The 19350-nt window shown below is 53.9% G+C and overlaps 1 protein-coding gene across 3 annotated transcripts in view; it reads left to right on the top strand.

Moving 5' to 3' along the window:
• The window catches only part of CLIP2 (CAP-Gly domain containing linker protein 2), a 70189-nt gene extending 51095 nt beyond the window's left edge, over positions 1–19094 (top strand). The window contains exons 9-17 of one of the 3 annotated variants that reach the window (XM_037154743.2): positions 410–514; positions 2186–3121; positions 5369–5426; positions 7883–7966; positions 8893–9049; positions 11855–12014; positions 12821–13006; positions 13387–13449; positions 17088–19094. In XM_037154743.2, the coding sequence (XP_037010638.2) occupies positions 410–514; positions 2186–3121; positions 5369–5426; positions 7883–7966; positions 8893–9049; positions 11855–12014; positions 12821–13006; positions 13387–13449; positions 17088–17099 (1761 nt within the window). In that variant the 3' untranslated portion in view covers positions 17100–19094. Of the gene's footprint in view, positions 1–409; positions 515–2185; positions 3122–5368; positions 5427–7882; positions 7967–8892; positions 9050–11854; positions 12015–12820; positions 13007–13386; positions 13450–17087 lie in introns of those variants that run through there. The other 2 variants (XM_037154744.2, XM_037154745.2) reach the window with 2 other exon arrangements.
• Positions 19095–19350: the final 256 nt, after the last annotated feature.

Consider the following 19350-nt stretch of genomic DNA (forward strand, 5'->3'; position numbering starts at 1 on the left):
CTTATTCATTCATCCTAACGGCCTCCTATGTGCAGGAGTGCCTGGCATGAAAAACAGCCCGCAGGGTGGGAGCAGGCCGGGGCCTCTTGGCAGAGCTACAAGGGGAAGGGCCACCTGGAGGAGACAAAAGGGACCTAGGGTGCCCACTGCCACCCAGCCTGGGCAGGATGCTGCAGCCTGCTCTCTGCCCTTGAAGAAACCCAGCCAGGACACTGAGGGGCAGGAGGCGGGCTGACCTCCCTGGACCTCCTCTCTTCCCCTGAGCCGCCTCCTTTCCATAACCTGTTTTCCAGCCTTGTTCATGGTAGATGACGCCACCTTTCTCTCTTTCTCTCTCTCTCTCTTCCTCCGGCTTCCTTTCCCTATGCCCTCTGCCTTGTCCCCACCCGCCACCCACCGGGTGGGCCAGACCCAGACGCAGCTGGAGCACGCGCGCATTGGGGAGCTGGAGCAGAGCCTGCTACTGGAGAAGGCGCAGGCCGAGCGGCTGCTCCGAGAATTAGCCGACAACAGGGTAACGCGCCCGCCGCCTCCGGCCTGCCAGCGCCCTGGCCTGTGGGCAACCCTGGGCTCCTCTGTTTCATGATTTTCTCTGTCCTTGGCTGCTGTCCTTAAATTGTTTTTTACCTTTTATGCCCTTTCCAGGAGGGAAGTGGAGGGTCAGGAACATGCTTATGCTTCGCTCTCATGGATACTTTTCAGGGAGGAGGGGCTTGGCTCTCTGTGACTTTGCTCCCCAGCTGGTCCCATTGGCCGAGAGTGTCCTGCGAGGCCCTCCACCTTCCTCCCTCCCCATGTACTGCCATGGCAAGGCTTTGTCATGTTCAGAACTGAGGGGTCTCTTGGGAACGTCTGCCTTCTGTGGACAGGCATGGAGACCACCTATCCATTCATGTCCTCCTTCTCCGGCTGGGGAAGGCTGGAAACTGGGGCACTGCAGATCCAGGTTTCTCTAGCCCAGCGGGTAAATGTGGTGGCAGGAGGGGCTGGCTTGAAGCACCTGGGGTGGGGGAGTAGGGATGTCCGCAGGACATGGGCTTCTTGGTCAGCCCAGGGGGTGGCAGTTGTGACACAAAGGGTCGGGGAGTGGCTTCTGGGCTGGGGACAGCTCTCTTTGGGGGCGAGTTCCCCTCCTAGTTGCAGGGCCTGATTCCAAGTCCAGGCTCCAGGCCCAGCTGGCCCCTCCACAGCCACCATGCAAGTCCTGGGCCTGGCTCCCCGTGCAGCACGCACATCCAGACAGCTGGCCGGCCTGGCCCAGCTGCAGTCTGGCAGCAGAGACAAATAGCCAGCAAGCAGCAATTGGGACGTAAACAGCGTGGGGCTGTGGGGTGAGCAGTGGTCAGTTTCTGCAGGTCAGCCTCGGCACTCGGAGTGTGTGCATGCAGTGGGCGTTTGGAGACACAGAGAGGTCACTGGTCACTCACTGTCTGTTGCCCAGTGACCCTGTGCACTCACACAGCACACACACGTGTGCACAGACACTGCTTGCAGAAACTGATTGACAGGCAAGGGCCCACTACACTTAGGCATCTTAATCTAGGGTTCAAAACCTGATTGGAAAAATAAAAACAGGTTTATTGAACTCAAGGGCAGCTTCAGAAACAATTTTTTAGGCTTGTAAAAATTTTTTTAATTAAAAATGTTGTTTTTAAATCTATGACCACTGACATGATCAAGGCGTAGGCTTTGGAGGGTGAAACCTCTGACCTCGGTTTTCCGTCAGGAGGCGGGTCTAGGAGCAATAATTTTGTTCTACTTTAGTCATTCAGCCCACCCTTCTTTGTCCACCCCCGCCAGACAGCTCCTCTGAACCAACCCATTGCAGCCTGGGAACTTTTTAGAGTAGGGTAGTGCAAAATTTCCTGTTGTCTCTGCCCTTAAAAAAAACATGAACTGAAAGAAAGCCGTAGCCTCAAATGGTGGTTTCTTTGAACCACTGATTTGTCCCAGGCCGACTCCCTGAATCACTGGGTTGCTAGCCAGTAGGGGCCTTTGTGGGAGCTGTGGTGGGCAAGGTCACTGAGGAAACGCCAGCACTTGGGTAGGGGTGGATGCCCTTCCCTTCTCATGACCTTTCCCCACTGGGCTGGGGCCCTTGAGTGGTGAGGACTGCCCCCCATACCCTTCTTGCACCCCCTCACTCTCCAGCTGGTCTTCTGACCTGTCCCTCTCTCCCTGGCAGCTGACCACAGTGGCCGAGAAGTCACGGGTGCTGCAGCTGGAGGAGGAACTGAACCTGCGGCGTGGTGAGATTGAGGAGCTGCAGCAGTGCCTGCTGCACTCGGGCCCGCCGCCCGCCGACCACCCCGAGGCCGCCGAGACCCTGCGGCTGCGGGAGCGGCTGCTGTCTGCCAGCAAAGAGCACCAGCGGGAGAGCGGTGTGCTGCGGGACAAGTATGAGAAGGCCCTGAGGGCCTACCAGGCGGAGGTGGAGAAGCTCCGGGCTGCCAATGAGAAGTATGCACAAGAGGTGGTGGACCTCAAGGCCAAGGTCCAGCAGGCCACCAGCGAGAACATGGGGCTCATGGACAACTGGAAGTCCAAGTTGGACTCGCTGGCCTCAGACCACCAGAAGTCCCTAGAGGACCTCAAGGCCACTCTGAACTCGGGCCCGGGGGCCCAGCAGAAGGAGATCGGGGAGCTGAAGGCTGTGATGGAGGGCATCAAGATGGAGCACCAGCTGGAGCTGGGCAACCTGCGTGCCAAGCACGACATCGAGACTGCCATGCACGTGAAGGAGAAGGAGGGCCTGCGGCAGAAGCTGCAGGAGGTGCAAGAAGAGCTGGCCGGGCTGCAGCAGCACTGGCGGGCCCAGCTGGAGGTGCAGGCCAGCCAGCACCGGCTGGAGCTGCAAGAAGCCCAAGACCAGCGCCGTGACGCCGAGCTGCGGGTGCACGAGCTGGAGAAGCTGGATGCCGAGTACCGGGGCCAGGCACAGGCCATCGAGTTCCTGAAGGAGCAGATCTCGCTGGCGGAGAAGAAGATGCTGGACTACGAGTTGCTGCAGCGGTCAGAGGCCCAGAGCAAGCAGGAGGCTGAGAGGCTGCGGGAGAAGCTACTGGTCGCTGAAAACAGGCTCCAGGCTGTGGAGTCCCTGTGCTCGTCCCAGCACACCAACGTACGCAGCCACCCTGCCTTCCGGGCTGTGTGGGGGCCTGGGGGCCGAGGAGCCAGGGCTGGAGGACCCAGCAGGGGAGGGTCTAGGTGTTTAGTGACCTCTTTTTTCCAGCCCAGGGAAGGTCTCTTTGCCCCTAGCTACGTGCCTGTTTAAGATCTGGGGCACCAGGCTCAGAGGAGGAGGCTCTTGCCCCTCTGTCAGAAGGACAGCTGGCCCACGTGACTGGGGACTGAAGGTGGTCTGAGCTGACCTGGCTGGGCCCCCCACGGTCCCAGCCTGGAGAGAGTTGTACCTCAGAGCAGATAGCAGGCTCCCTCCGAGTCCCCAAGTCCCCAATGCCCAGACATGTCCTACTATGCAGGCTCCTGTGCCATAGGGCTGGCACGGACGTGGCAGACAAGCGCTGCCCATGCTTGGGGCTACCGTCTGCAACTTGGGGCTGACCTAGGGGATCTAAGGGCGGCCCTCTTTCTGCTAGTCATAATGAGACTGAGCGACAGTCCAGTGCTCACTTCTCCAGAGTGTGGGGGTCCCTGGAGTGGGGTCTGGAAGGCTGAAGGGGGCAGCCCTACAGAGGCTACTGCCATCAGTATCAGCTTCCCTCTAAGCCTCGACATCCAGGCAGGCACACTGAGGAGGCTTGGACGTGGCTGTGTTCACTCCAGTGGAGCTGGGGAGGGCCTCTGAGCAGCTCCAAGTGCCACAGCTTGTGCCCGGCCCTGCGCCGCCCCGTTTCACCTCCACTCCCATGGTCAGGATGGGCTCCATTTCATAGATGTGCCCACCGAGACCCCAAGACAAAGTAGCCTTCCTGGGGTTCCTGCCCACCAGTGGCAGGGGTGGTGCCCATCTCTGCTGCCAGAGGGCCCACAGAGGGCCAAGGTCAGGTTCTGTATGAAGGGACAGCTAGCATGACCATTGCCTTTTACAGGCCTGGGGCTCCTGAGCTTCAGTGCCCCTTGTGCTTTGACACTAGAACTTAGTGTTCTGCAGTGAGTACTCAGGAGTTCCCAGTACACGGCGCCCTTTTGTGAAAGGAGCTCTCTGCCTGTGCCGTGCCCTGGGTCCCACTGCAGCAGCCTCCCAGCCACTGTCACTGGGAAGTGACAGTGTATAGCACATGCCCTCCCAGGGTCGTGGGCAGGGGGAGAGGAAGAGCCCCAGGTTAGCTTATGTGCTAATGGCCTGATTGGCTTCTCAGGGTGGCGGGGTCAGGCCCGGAACCCCAGGACCTGCGCTCCCTTAGTGGGGGTGGTTTGGGGGTGCTGTAGTTTCACAGAGCATGGGGGACGGAGGGCTGAGGGTGGCCCCCTGCTCCTGAGTCACAGACCTGGGGCTGAGTAGTGGGTGGTGACCTCCGGAAGACCTCTCTTGCCTTCCACACACTCGGGGTCTCGGTCTGGACCCTTGTTTCCAGGGACGACTAGATTTCTGGTTTCACGCAGTCTGAGAACTTTCACAACAACGTTTTAGCATGTGCCTCATTTCCCTGCAGTGTTCTAAATAAAGATCTAGGGGCACAGCTATCACTGGCTGAGGCTGAAATGGGGCTTGGGACCTGGGAGAAGACGCTGAGGGGCTGGTCGATGGGGCGACTGCCTGCTCAGCCCCTCTCTGCCCTGACCTGTGGCTCAGGCTCTGGCGAACTGAACCGGGAGCTCTGAGGGTGGCCAGCTCGGCAGGAGGCCAGACACTGCTGGAGAAGGAAGCAGCACGGAGCCAGCTGACACTTGCCCAGATTTCTTTTTTCTTAATCTTATCTTCTTTGGCTTCTGGGTTTATTATTTAAAAGACGTGTTGGAGAGCAAAGAAGTAACCGTTCTTGAACAAGTCCCTGTAGGAGACGAGCCTGGGCGTGCTCTGCTCACACGGCCCGCGGCAGTCGACGCTCGTTTCAGGAAGGGGACACCGAGGCTGCGATCTTGGATGCTATCGATGGAAACATTCCCAGGACCAGCCTCTGAGGGTGTCCCAGGGGAAAGGACATCCATTTGATGTAATGGATATTTTCAGCAGAGAAAGGGGCAGGAGGCGTTCTCACAGAAGTCATGCACAAGCAGCCTTGGGCATACAGGGAGCAGAGGAGGGGTCCTCTGTTGTCAGGGGGCCATACTAGGGACACCTGTGCTCCCCACCACAGCAAGTCCCCCCACCCGTGTAAGGTAGGGCTGAGGCGCGCTGCGGGGCCACCCGGGGCGGGAGGCAGAGGCGGGGGTGAGCATCCCCCTGACAGGCCTGTTCTTTCAGATGATTGAGTCGAATGACATTTCAGGGGACAAGATCAGGATGAAGGACACTGTGGAAGGTGAGTGGCCACTGGCCAGGTGGGACACGGGGGCTTTGGGGACAGGCTGGTTGGGTCTGTCTTTGAGCTGGGTGCCACTTGGTTTGCATCACCTGCCATTTGGCGAGAGGCACCTGTTGCAGGCGTGAGCCACTCACCCCGGGGGACCGCGGCTCCGTTTATTGAGTGCTGGGCATTGTGCAGAAATACCTTGTTATTTGTTTGGTTTTACATCGTCTTTAAAGTAGGTATAAACTACAAATGGTTCCAACGGTGTAAAGTGAAGGGTCCCCTGTTGCCTGGCCACCTTCCGTCCCCTCCCCCTCACTCTGTCCGTCCCCTTACTTTTCTCCACTCAGTGAAGCGTCCAGGAGACTCTTCCCTGCCACTTTCCAGCCCTGCAGTGCAGGGCGTGCCACTGTGCGGAGCCACCGTCTGTCCTCAGCCAGTGCCCTGCTGGTGGGCAGCAGGCTGTTTTCAGTCTTTATTGCAAACAGCCCCGCGGAAATAAATCCCCTCCTCCTCCGCTCCATCGGTTCTGACTCCAGCTGGCCCTGGTTGAAAGGGCGTTTCCCCATGGGCCTCACCAACCCTGTGTCCTCAAACTTGGTGACCTGTGCAGGTCTGAACGGTCACAGATGTCGCCTGATGTCCTTTCAGTTTACCTTCACCTCACCGTGAACGAAGCGCCACCCCATTCCTACCTGGATCTTCTGCCCGTTGTTCCCTGTTGGGCCGTGGATCTTACTGTTCATTGTTAGAAACTCCTTGTCTGTGACTTGGCGCACAGTCTCCACCCACTTGTGGTTTGGCTTTTCTCATAGTGGAGTTTGCCATGTGGATTTTCTTAAATCGATCTTTTTTTTTTTTTTGGCTTCTGGATCTATTATTTTTATAAATAATAAATAATAGAAGTAATGCATTAGAAGTAATACATTCGTGATATATTATTTTATAACAAATAAATCCAGCCCTGGCTGGTGTAGCTTAGTGGACTTAGCACCGGCCTGTGAAGCAAAGGGTCGCTGGTTTGATTCCCAGTCGGGGCACGTGCCTGGGTTGCAGGCCAGGTCCCCAGTAGGGGACACATGAGAGGCAACCACACATTGATGTTTCTCTCCCTCTCTTCTTCCCTTCCCCTCTGCCTAAAAATTTTTTTAAAAAAAAGAGTAAGTCTGGAAGCCAAAAAATAAATAAGTAATAAACCCCATGGTTTCTTCGAGTACCTTTTAGTTCCATATTTTAGGTTGAAATCCCTGACCCACTTAGAATTCATCCTTCTACAAGGTGTGAGGTAAGGATCCATTCCTGCCTTTTTCCTTAAGGAGCATCTACTTGTCCCAGCACATGTTTAAAAAACTTATCTCCCCCTTCTCTGCTGATCTGAGTTGGCAGCCTTAATTATTCAAGTTTTGTTCATTTTTCAATTACTGGCAAGCCTACTCTTTCCTACTCTGGTCTTTCAAAATTCTCTTGGCCATTTTTTTTAATTGGGGGAAAACTAACATCACCTAAAATGAACCAGTCTAAAGCAAACATTCTGTGGCATTCAGGACGTTGCAGCGTTTTGTGGCATTCAGGACGGTGCATCCACTGCCTCTATGTGGTTCAGAAACATTTTCGTCATGCACGAGGAAACTGCATTACCAGTCCCTCCATTCTCCCCTCCCTCCAGCTGCCGACGACCACTGATTTGCTTTTTGTCTATGTGGATGTGCCTTCTTCAGATATTTCATGTAACTAGAATCTTACAATATGCGGCCTTTGTGTCTAGCTTATTTCACATAGCGTAACATATTCGAGGTTCTGCCACATTGTAGCTCGAGTCAGTGCTTTGTTCTTCTTTATGGCTGAGTCATATTCCGTCGTGTGCATGTGCCACATTTTGTTTATCTGCCTACCTGTTGGTGGAGATTTGGGCTCCTTCCCCCTTTTGGCTGTTGTGAAAAATGCTGCTCTAAAGTTCTGGGTCCAGGCGCCTGTCGAGTACCTGTTCGGGGGCTACATAGCTAGAGTGTAACTGCTGAGTCAGGTGGTAGTTCTGTGTTTAACTGAAGAAGTTTTTTTGCCAAACTCTCTTAGCTATTCTTGCTTATTTTTCCAAGAGATTTTTAGTTCTACCAGCTTATCCAGTTCTATAAGCATTAAAATCTTGTTTGTGTTTTTATTGGTATTACATTCAATTTATAAATTAACTTATGGAAAGTTAATGTGTTTCTAGCAGTGCATGCATTATTGTTTTTACAACTGCTCTGAGGCCTCCCCAGTATTGAACGCACATGACCTTGTCACACGGGCGCCATTATTGCCATCTCCATTTTTTTCTCGAGGAAACTCTGAGAGTTAAGTTGCTTGCAACTGCACAGCCTGGGAGCCTGTGTTTCAGAGTTGGCTTCCCAGAGAGAGGGTGGTGCCCACTGGACCACGCCACTGAACCTGGAATGTTAATGGACCCTCATCTCTCCCGTCTCCCCTAGGCCTGCAGGACAAGCTAAACAAGAGGGACAAAGAGGTGACAGCCTTGACATCCCAGACTGAGATGCTCAGGGCCCAAGTAAGTGGTAAGTCTCCCCCCCCCCCCCCGCAGGGCAGGCGCGGGGGGCTTCCCTTGGGGCCACGTGCCAGTGGGGCGTGGAGAGGGTTGGCACCGGGTCAGGGTGCCCTCCCGCACTCTGCCTTGAGGAAGAGGTGGCCTGGGCCAGCTCATCCACGCTGGACTTCCTTCCACTGGGCAGCAGTGAGCAGGGGAACAGTGGCCCTCTCATGGTCCGTAATCTAATGGGGGAGTCTGGCCATCTTCTCTCTCCAGCGGCCACCATGTGTTGGGAAATTCCATCAGGACTTTTCGGTCCCTCGTAGGCCACTTTGAGACAATACATCTACCCCCAACCCCTAGAAGAAATACCGAGATTTTACAGTGGGGGGAAGGACCCTGGCTGCAGCGGAGAGCAAGGCACGGGGCAGTGAGGGCAGCGGGGGAGCCTGGGATGAGGCGGGGGGACTGGAATCTGTGATTTGCTGACAGACTAGCCTTCTCGTCCACCAGAGTGCCAGTGGTGGTGTCCATGAGACAGCCCCCATCCTGGGAAGTGAGTCCCATCCCCACGTCTCTCCAGGTCCCATGCTGTTCACAGGGCGTAACTGGTTCCCACACAGGTCAGCTGACCTCGGGTTCCTCCCAGGCCAAGGCCAAGCTAGAGCCCTTCCTTGTTCAGGCAGCGTTGTAGCGCTGGGTCTTGTCTCAGAAAGCATGGACTGCTTCCCGCCACCACGGGGCCCACTGCGGTGCCTGGGGGTCCGCGCCTGCTTTCTGTGGCTGTTCTCTTGGCCCCTAGATGCCTGGCTTTGCTGGATGAGAGAGACCCACCCAGTGGAGGGTGTCACTGTGACCCCCTGAGAAAACTGGGCCCCTGCCCGGGCTGTTGATTGGGACAGATGCCCTTCGAGTTCCCGACCTTCTCTCTCTTTCCTGCCGGCTGACACTCAGTACTGGAGACCAAGTGCAAATCGGGAGAGAAGAAGGCAGATGCCCTCCAGAAAGAGAAGCGGCGCTTGGAGGCGGAGCTGGAGGCCGTGTCCCGGAAGACCCATGACGCCTCAGGCCAGCTGGTCCTCATCAGCCAGGAGCTGCTGAGGAAGGAGCGGTGAGTCAGCGCCGGCTGTATGGCCACACCTGCACCCAGTTGTCTTCCCTCTGGCCTGGACCTTCTCTCCACCTGACATTAGCCAGTCGGCCAGTCTTCTCCAGAGGTGGGGGAGGATGGGCAGATGGCTGGCATCACCAGTGATCATTGTCTTCTCTGCTTAGCTCAGACGAAGCCTCAGAATCCTTCCTAACACGGTTCTCCAGGCACTAACTTATCTCTAGGAAAGATGAGCGGTTCCCAGACATCTTGGTCTCAGGGATCCCTTTAAGCTCTTAAATTTTTTTTTTAATTTTATTTATTGATTTGAGAGAGACAGAGAGAAACATCAATTTGTTGTTCCATTTATTTATGCATTTATTGATTTCTTCCTGTATGTGCCTTGACCTGGGATTGAACCTTCAACCTTGGTGTATTGGCACAACGTTCTAAGCAACTGAGCTACCCAGCCAGGGCTAAACTCTTAAAAATTATTGAGGATTCCCAAAAAGCTTGTGCTTATTTATTCTATGTTTATCGTATTAGAAATCTCAATTGAGGAATTTAAAAGTATTATTAATTCATTTAAAAATAAACCATTTGCATATACCATAAATTAACACGCTTTAGATAAAAATTAACTGTTTTCCAAAATAAAAAAATATTTAATGAGAAGAATGGCATTGTGTAACCCTTTGCATTCAGTCTTTGCAGTTTGATGTTTTGGTGAACTGTATATAAACATCTGGCCTTCCATATGTATGTAGTTGGAAAAGAGCATATTTTAATATTGTCTTTAGATAATTAATATGCCACGTGACCCCAGGGGGAAAATCCATTGTTTTGCATGAGAAGTGACAATGAAAACAGTTTTTTATTGTTGTGAGATAGTTTGGACCATGGACCCCTGAAACGGTCTCAGGGACCCCGAGTGTTCCCTGCCCCACACTTTGAGAACCTCTTGGTTCCAGTTTATAGATGTAGTTTGTGTAACCCATATGAGGCTTTAGAGGGGGGAAAATTAGATGAGCATTTAAAAAATCAGAAGACTACACATAAAATCTAGATTTTTCCAGATTCCGTAAAAAAAATTGGAAGTTCTGACAACAACTAGGCTGACTCCCGCAGCCGATAACCTGCCGGGCCGGAGAGCACCTGCCCCCTAGTGGCGGGCAGCGCCCTCCGGGTCTCTCAGTCCCCCACCCCCTTCCTTATTTCACTTACACCCCCACAGGGCCATGGTTCGCCAGCCCCTGTAAACATTGTAAGTCCAACCTCTGATTTAAAGGAATCTTAGCAAAGTACAAGCATATTTTTATAAAGGAAGTGCTGTCTCCCCTCCTGTTAAGTCTGATGTACAGATTGGTAGTTTATATGCTACACTTGCTACAAATTTAGCGCCTCTCTAGTAAATGGGGCCCGCCCAGGAGGGAGTTAAACAGGTGCACCTGGGCTATATCCCTTCCCAGTGTGAAGTCATGACCAGCCAGGCCCCTGCATCGAGGCCCCACCGCTGTCTCGCTCCCCACATCCTCCCCCTTCCCAGATACTTTATTCTCAGTGTTCAGCCTAGTGTTGCCTCCTCCGAGGGCTCTGTCTTCCTGCTGTCATGTGCTCAGTTCTTCCTCTGTCTCCCATCATTCACACGATTCCTACCTTCTTCTTTTCAGACATTTTGCTCAGTTCATTCCCTTCTTCAAGGCCTGGCTCACAGCCCATCTCTTCCTTGAAGCCTTTCTTTTTTTATTTTATTTATTTATTTTAAAGATTTTATTTATTTATCTTTAGAAGGGAAGGGAAGGAGAGAGGGAGAGAAATATCAATGTATGGTTGCCTCTTGTGTGTCCCCTACTGGGAACTGGCCTGCAACCCAGGCATGTGCCCTGACTGGGAATCGAACCGTGGTTGCTTGGTTCACAGGCCCGTGCTCAATCCACTGAGCTACACCAGCCAGGGGAAGCCTTTATTAAAGTAGGCTGCCACGAGCTCATCCATGTTCCCGTGGTGTTAAGGGTAGGAGTGGAGATTAATGAGTAGAGATTTATTTTCCTCACATTACAGGAAATCTGAGAGTAGCTGTGGCTGACAGCTAAAACTATCAGTGCCAACTGGTTGGTTCTCTTGGACTCTTCCTCATGGTTGCAAGATGGCTGCTAAAGTCCCAGCGATCACATTCATAGCAAGGAGGAGGAAAGGAAAAGGGACATTGCCAGCAGACTTCTACTCTGTTCTCAACTACCCATGGCCACCTAGCAAGGGGGTTTTCCCCTCCTCAGAGCAGATGCTGGCAAGGGAAACACCTTAGAAGGAGTGTGTCCTGTTTTCTAATCCTGTGCCTGAGGCAGACATTGCTAATTCACCACCACGCCCTTTTCTGCAGATTATAGACACCTGAGAATCGTTCTCATCATAGTGCTCCAGGCAGCTACTGCCCGTGGGTTACGGGCTGATGTGGGAAATAAAATGCATATGCTTTTGGCCATTTAAAATACATGTCTTCCTTCATGGGCTCTCTTGGGCTGTTTTGTTTTGCTTTGCTTAATTTTTTAGTTAAACAAATATCTCCTTTTTAAAAATAGTTTAAAAACATCGTAGGAAAGGCCAGGTCTTTTTCACTGTCTCATCCATCAATCCTGACCCTTCTTGGACTCTGGCTGAACGGCCTCCTGTTTCCACTCTGCCCCCTTCTGGTGCAGGTGATGTTCTAACAGCCAGTCTCCCCCTCAGAGTGGCCAGTCTCCAGGCATTTGGCAAATGGCTGGAGTGTGGGCGTGCAGGGTCCAGGACTGACTGAAGCCGTTCTGTGCCCCTCACACCTGTCCCCAGGAGCCTGAACGAATTACGGGTGTTGTTGCTGGAGGCCAACCGCCACTCCCCAGGGCCCGAGAGGGATCTGAGCCGCGAGGTCCACAAGGCTGAGTGGCGGATCAAGGAGCAGAAACTTAAGGACGACATCCGGGGCCTTCGTGAAAAGCTGACTGGGCTGGTATGTGGGGGCAAGGGGTGCTGGGGGTTGCTGAGGTTGCCCTGCTGTCAGGCCACGGAGAGTGGTGACCTCCTGGCACCGCCCCCCCCCAGGAACAGCTATGCCTCGGAGAGAATTCAAAATTCCCTAGAACCACAGGGTCAATGACATAGCTGGTGGAGGGGTTGTAGGCATCTGCTTTTGCAGATATCGTGGCTGGCTGTGCGATAATCTAGGTGATGCAATGCAAAGGGATACTATCTAAGAATTTGACCTATCCAGAGCTAAGATGGGCTACTGTAAGGCACTGAACCCCCCATCCATAGAAGTAATCAACCAGAAAGCAGCTCTTTGTTCAGGGTCCTGCGGTGGGGATTCACACATAATATGAAGGGGCAAGTTTGTGCAGGAATGAGGCACGTGCCTCCTGGGACCACGGTGTATGGGGCAGGTGTGTCCTGCTGGGTGAGGAAGGAGGGGTAAAGAAATTGCTGTTGCAGCGGGTCAGGTGGCTGGAAGGTAAGAGATGATGAGATTTTGGGTCTGGCGGTGAAGAAGAGCAACCCATGTGAGAGTGTGGAGGGAGTCGGGGGGACTCAAGAAGGAACGAAAGGAGGGTGTTAGATTTTGGGACTTGGGAGGACATGAAGCCCCTGACAGCATGCTTCACTGGGGACCCTCAGGTGAGGGAGGGAAGTCTGAGGAATGTCCAGCTGATGCTCAGGCCTGGCCCAGAGTTAGGTGAGGCCAGAGCAGAGGTTGCCTTCCCCTGACGCACAGAAACATGGGCGCACACACATGCTCTTTCTTTCTCCGGCCACTTCCAGGACAAAGAGAAGTCCCTGTCAGATCAGAGGCGCTACTCCCTCATTGACCCATCCTCCACCCCTGAGCTCCTGCGGCTGCAGCACCAGCTGATGAGCACAGAGGACGCCCTGCGGGACGCACTGGACCAGGCTCAGCAGGTGGAAAGGCTCGTGGAGGCCATGAGGAGCAGTCCTGACAAATCCCCGGTGAGCCACGGGCACGGGCTGGGCTGATCAGGTGAGCCAGGGCAGTGTCCTCCTGGAGCATGGCCCTGTCCAAGAAACCCTGGTCCAGGGCTGGGAGCCCTGTCTCTCTCCAAAACCCTGACCTGAAGGGGAGAGACACAGGCATGTGCTCCGGGAGTCCCAGCCCAAGGCATACATGGCTTTACTGTGAGGATCTCAGACTAAGGGGAGAGATGCACCCTTGCCCTGAGAGCCTCCATCTGTGGGGGTCCTGGGACCCCCATTCTTTGGTCAGTTTGGAGCCTGAGATGATCCTTTCAAGAAGACCTCGCCATCTAGTGGACCAACTAGGAACTGCAGCCTGGCGAACCTCACTCAGCATCTGCCCATGACTCTTACAGGCCATCGGCAATTCCGGTTCTGCAAACGGCATCCACCAGCAAGACAAGGCCCACAAACAAGAGGTAAGGGGCATTCTGGCCCTGGGAGATGCCCAGCACTCCCATGGCCCTCCCTTACAGGCAGAAAAAAAACTGAAAAGTCACAAAAAATACAAAGGCATATTTGCACAAGATGCCTTGTGCAAAGGCTTTACAATAGGGTCTCTCATGGAGGAGCTGGTGTAGTCAATCTTGATTCCAGATTTATCCTGCTCTCTTAGCCTTGTTTCCCTTTAAAAACATGCTTATTATAAAGTGACGCATGCCCATTGGGAAAACAAACAAAAATATATACAGAAGACAATACCAGTTATTACTACACAGAGATGACCAAGGTTAGTGTTCTGAGGTGATAGCCTCCCTGAACCCCGAGGTGTGTTTGTGCACATGTGTATGTACGCGACGGTCAGCTCTCATCCTTCACGGATTCCACATCGTCAGATTTGCCTACTCACTAAAGTTTATTTGTAATCCCAAAATCAGCATTTGCAACAAGTTTGTGGTCATCGTGGACAGGGGCGGAGCAGAGAGGAATTCGCGTGTCCTGTCCCGCATGCTCCTGGCCGAGGGGTGGCAAGGCTGCGCTCCGCCTTCCTGCTTCAGCTCCCGTGCTGCAAACGGGTCCTTTCTGAAACCTATTTAGTGCCACATTTTTCACATTTTCGTGTTTTGTCTTGGTGATTTCTGCTGTTTAACATGACCCCCAGCGCAGTGCTGAAGTCTGCCTCGTGTCCCTGAGCACGAGAAGATGGCTGCATCCTCATTTAACGTCGTTGATGGGCTCGGAAACCACAACTTTAAGTGAAATGACATGTGACAAAACCAATGTTACCATCGATATACACGGGAGTAAATTCCTGTGGCATCTTTCCGGTCACAAAAACATCACCACACTTCTAAAAAGACCCAAAACACTGCTAGTATTAAACACTGAAGTAATTGTAAGCTGTACATACATACAAGAAAAATAAAAGCAGGTAAGTATTTTCCAACCTGCTTACTCCAATTCAGGGCACGAGGAGGGAACTCAGCCTGGACGGGGCGCCCCTCCACCACGGCGCAGACCCGCCAGTTCACCTCACGTGCGTGTCTTTGGGGCGAGGGAGGGAACCCGAGTGCCCGGAGAAACCAGGCCCACAGTCACGGCGGGGTGTGCAAATGCCACACAGACAGTGGACGTGGCTAAGAATCAATTTTTTCCTCATCAACGTTATAACGAAATGACGTTATTTGAAGACCTGCTGTACTATTGGCCTTGAGTTAATTGTTAATGAGTCAACAGCATGCATCAAATGGGGCGTCCGCACCCAGAGTCACACCTAAAGCAAGGCTGTGTGTCTGTCCGTTGGCTGAGACGTCGTGATCAGGGTTCAGAGGAACCTAACCTCGGATTTCCCGCAGGGGCGGCGGCTCAGTGCTCGGCGACGACTTAATAGAACATAATGAGAAGCTGCTACATGTGTACGTGTATGCATGTACACGTGTATACATTCACTTTTTATTTGGAAATCATTTCAAAATTCCAAAAAGCTCGCTAGAATGAAAATAGCACCAGGCACGTCCCATGCCCCTCCCCCGTCACACTGCAAACATTTTGCCCCACCTGCTGGATCTTTGCTCCAGGTGTGCGTGTGTGGGAATGCCGGTAACTGTGTTCTGAGTCATTTGAGTATAGTTGCATGTGTCATGGCCCTTAACGCTGGGGTCTGTGTTTCCTGAGTGAAAGGATGCAGTTCTACATAACGGCAGTACAGTCATCGATCCCAGCAGATGTAACATCGATACAAGATTCACTCATTTTCTTAGTACATTATTAGCCAAGGCTGAGTCAGCTTATTGCATTTAGTTGTTAATGTCTCTTTGGTCTCCTTTAATCTGGAATATTCTCTCAAGTTCTCTTTGATTTTTATGACATTGACATTTTTGAAATGTATATTTTAAAATAGACACTCCTTTATTTTTTAAAAGATTTTATTTATTTTTAGAGAAAGGGAAAGGGAAGGAGAAAGAGGGAGAGAAATATCAACGTGTAGTTGCCTCTTGCATTGCCCCCTACTGGGAACCTGACCCACAACCCAGGCATGTGCCCTGACTGGGAATCTAACTGGTGACCCTTTGGTTCACAGGCCCATGCTCAGTCCTGCTGAGCTACACCAGCCGGGGCTATCCACTCCTTTTTTAATAGAAGATTCCTCACTCAGGTCCGTGTGATGGGTCGCCCGGGTCAGAGCCAGGAGCATTGTGTCAGAGTCGTGTCCGTGTCTGGGGCTCCCAGCTGGGGTGTGGTATCCATCTGCCCTTCCCTCCTGACCTGAGTTTTGATCACCTGGTCAAGGAGTTACCTGGTTTCTCCACTGTGTGGTTATTGGTTTTTCTAACAGCCTGTGGAGACTTCCAGACCACGTGAATACCCTGCTCCGACCCTCCCCCAGATTCATGTTTGCGGGCGACTGTTGCCTGAGCCGCATCATGTACATCATTTTAATAGAGTAGGTCACACGCTCTATGTTCACCTTCACCCCTGTTTTTTTCACTGACTATTTGAAACAGAAGCATTTTCTCTGTTCTTTAAGAAGTCTCTGCAAATTCCACATTTTATAAAATTGCAAGTGTACCACTACCACTGGTTTTCTAGAGCTCCACGGGGCTGAGGCGTGTCTGTGACCCCCCACAATTATCCTGTCTTTGTTGACCCTTACATTTTTTGTTTTTTGTAATCCTCACCCAAGGACATTTTTCCATTGCTCTTAGAGAGGAAGGGAGAGAGAAACATCAGTGCGAGAGGGAAGCATCGATTGGTTGCCTCCCGTATGTGTCCAGACCGGGGGTCTCACGCCCCCCCGGACAGGGGGCCAAACCTGCGACTTAGGCATGTGCCCTGACCCCAGCCCTTTGGGTACGGGATGACACTCCAGCCAACTGAGCCACACTGGCCAGGGCTTGACCCTCATGTTTTAAGGGGGTGCCTGGTGGCCCCCACCCCACAGTTAACTCCTGCTTTTACCCCCAGCATTGCAGGCACTCACCCGGGGCCCAGACGCCAGCCTAGTGAGGTGGGAAGAGCCCAGCACTGGCTCTGTCCCTGGCTTACTGTGCGACCTTGGGAAGTCGAGGCTGGAGCAGGGTTAGGAACTTGCCCTTCCTCTGGATGGGACAGCCTTTGGCTACAGGCGCTCACCTAGAGACAGGAGAGCCTTGGGCAGAGAATCTGCTGAGGGCCAGGCCTGTCGGTGAGAGGCAGAGGGAGAAATGGGGTGGGGAGAGGCACAGAGCTTTAAGGGACAGTGGCAGGGTGCTGATATCGAAAACTTGCATGGCTTCGTCAACCCTGTAAGGCACAGGGTCATCTCAGTTTACAGGCACAAAAACCAAGGCCTGGGGTTCCACCTCCAATTTTTATTTTCTTGGAGACACAGGCCCTCGGGGCTCTGTAAACCCACCTGTTTGTGGCTATTCTTAGCTTCCTCTATAGAAACGACTCCCACCCTCCCTCTTGTCTGTTTCCCAACACACAGCAAAGAGACTTGTTCTGCCCCAGGGCCTTTGCCCATGCTGTTCCCTCTGCCTGGCACAGGTGGGTTCTCCCCCAGTCCTCCATTTTTTACCTACCCCCCTCTACCATTCCTGAACACACTTGCTGATCCAGCCCTTGCTCTCTCCAGGATAAGCACTGACCGTGAAGGACACTGTGGAGCAGCCCAGCCCACACCAGAGCCACTCCGTTCTGCCCCGGTGGCACCCCCTCCAGGCAGCAGCCAAGACTGTCACTTTGGAGACAAGAACAGTGTTTGTAACAACGTGCCCACCGCCTCGGACAATCCCCCACCCTCGACCCCCACCCGGCTGGACCAGGAGGCTTCCTCAATCACGAACTTCCACGGAAAGCGGTACAGCCCCGGCCCGGCCCCTGGAACCTTCAGCCTTGGACACCCAGGGCAGCCCAGCAGTGTCTGGCATTTGCTTGAGGAAGCTGAGGCGATCGGCTAGGCCCCTCTCCCCAGAACGAGCGGCCCTGAGGACCACCCTGGCATCCTGGGCCCATCCCTGCCCTCCCTCCTCTCCTTCCTTCCCTCCTCCCAGATCCCCCTTGGACCCCAGAGAGCCATCATCCCGGAAAGGGTCAGAGGGGGCCCAGGCCCTCCTCGCAGGCACTAAGGAGGGAAGTCCGGTCCTTAGGAGCCAGGTGAGGACCCCTGTTCTGCAGCTGCTTCCACGCCAAGGCAGCTCCCAGAGATGCTGGTCCCACACCCTGAGCCTCCTTCAGGTGTGGTACGAGTTCCCCTGAGCCTGTCTGCCCAGTGAAGTGCCAGGTTCAAGATATTGGGGTACAAGGTCTTTCTTTCCCCCCAGCACCAACCCCCTTACACACAACTCCAAGCTGCTGGCCAGAGGGTGGTTACCACGGCCAGGAGCCACAGTATTAGGAAAGTTCGGAAACCCCTCTCCTCACCTGGCTTGGAGGAGGAGCAAGGCGGCAACAGAGGAGTTCAGGCCAGGGGTCCAGGCGTGCTTTGACTGGTCAGTAATATGGTGACCCCTGGGCTGACTAGGTATTCCCAAACCGGGCCTCCCACCTGCAGGTCCATCTGTGCAGACTGAAGTGCCCACCTGCGACCCTCGACACATGCACACTCGGGGGTCACACATGGCCTTGCGCGTGGGGTGTTTGCAGTCAGCCACACCCAGTCCACCGAGATGCACATGCTTGGGTTCCGGGACTGCGCCCCAGGCCTAGCAGGGTCGTGCCCACACACACCACAAACATTCCCGCAGCCTGGCTGTGCACACACACACACACCCAGGAACACACGGGTGAGTGTTCAGGGGTATGTGTGCCAGGCACACGTATCAGAATGCACAGGTGCCCACGGCCCCTTTTCAGTCTCACCGGGCACCTGCCCAGGGCTTTTTAGGCCTTGTCTCCTGGAGCCAGGAAGGGAACCCAAGGGATGTAGTGGGCAAGAAAAATCTAACCGCCTCTCCCCCTTCCTCTCAAGCCCTGCTGAGTTTCTCCAGGCCTGTGCGTGGCCGGAAAAGCCAGCTTGTCCAGCAGTGCCCACCTCTAGAGCTAGAGGGCCTGCAGGTTATTACCTCATGCCACAGCATCGCTGCTGGGCTGAGGGGGAGGCCTGGTGGTGCCCCACCATGGCGTTCCCGAGGTGCACCAGGACAGGTACGCAGTCTGCCCTGGGTGCAGCACAGGAAGCCTGTGAGCGCTCCCAGGTACAGGTGGGTGGTGCTCACTGCCTTGTCCAAAAGCCGCCCTTCTTGGGAACAGCCACTTACTTAGTCCTACCGCCTCTTCCCCCTCCCTGTTGGCTTTCGGTAGCTCTCGCATGTGGTTTTATTAACAACAGTCTAGAAGCGATGCTTTAGTGGCCTAATCCAGAGTTAATACAGTACTACTCTTTCCAGCAAATTCAGGCAGTCGCCCACCAAAGGAGGCGCTGATTAGTCTACTAACAGCTAAAGGCCTACATCGGGAGGGGCTTGCAGGGGGCAGGTATCAAAGAAGTGATTTCCCAGTGAGCATCTCTGCCTGCCCAGTGTGGACTTGGCCGTGCCCCGTCCCCAGACCGTCCCCCTTCCCTGCCCTGCCCCAAAGTGGAATCGTTGAAGTGTGGCAAGTCCGTGCTCGAGACAATAAAGCTTGTGACTGAGGTCCAGGACCCATGCAGTCGTCTGCTTCTCTCTGCTGGTGCCCTGAGTTTCCCAGCCTCTCCCCGCATGTGGGCACCCTGGTGCCAGGAGCTGGTCTCGGCCCTGTTCCTGGTGGGCTGCCAGCCGGTTCGACTCAGGTGAGAATGGCTGGCGAGGACCTCGGAGGGCCTGGCGTTGAAGACCTGCGGGCTGAGCCGCCTCGCCTGGATGTGCGTCTGAGAGCCCTGAGAGGGAAGGATCTTGTTTGCAGCAGTTCCTTTGAGA

Source organism: Artibeus jamaicensis, unplaced genomic scaffold, assembly GCF_021234435.1.
Source record: "Artibeus jamaicensis isolate MK-2021 breed Jamaican fruit bat unplaced genomic scaffold, CSHL_Jam_final contig_1582, whole genome shotgun sequence".
Classification (NCBI taxonomy): Eukaryota; Metazoa; Chordata; class Mammalia; order Chiroptera; family Phyllostomidae; genus Artibeus; species Artibeus jamaicensis.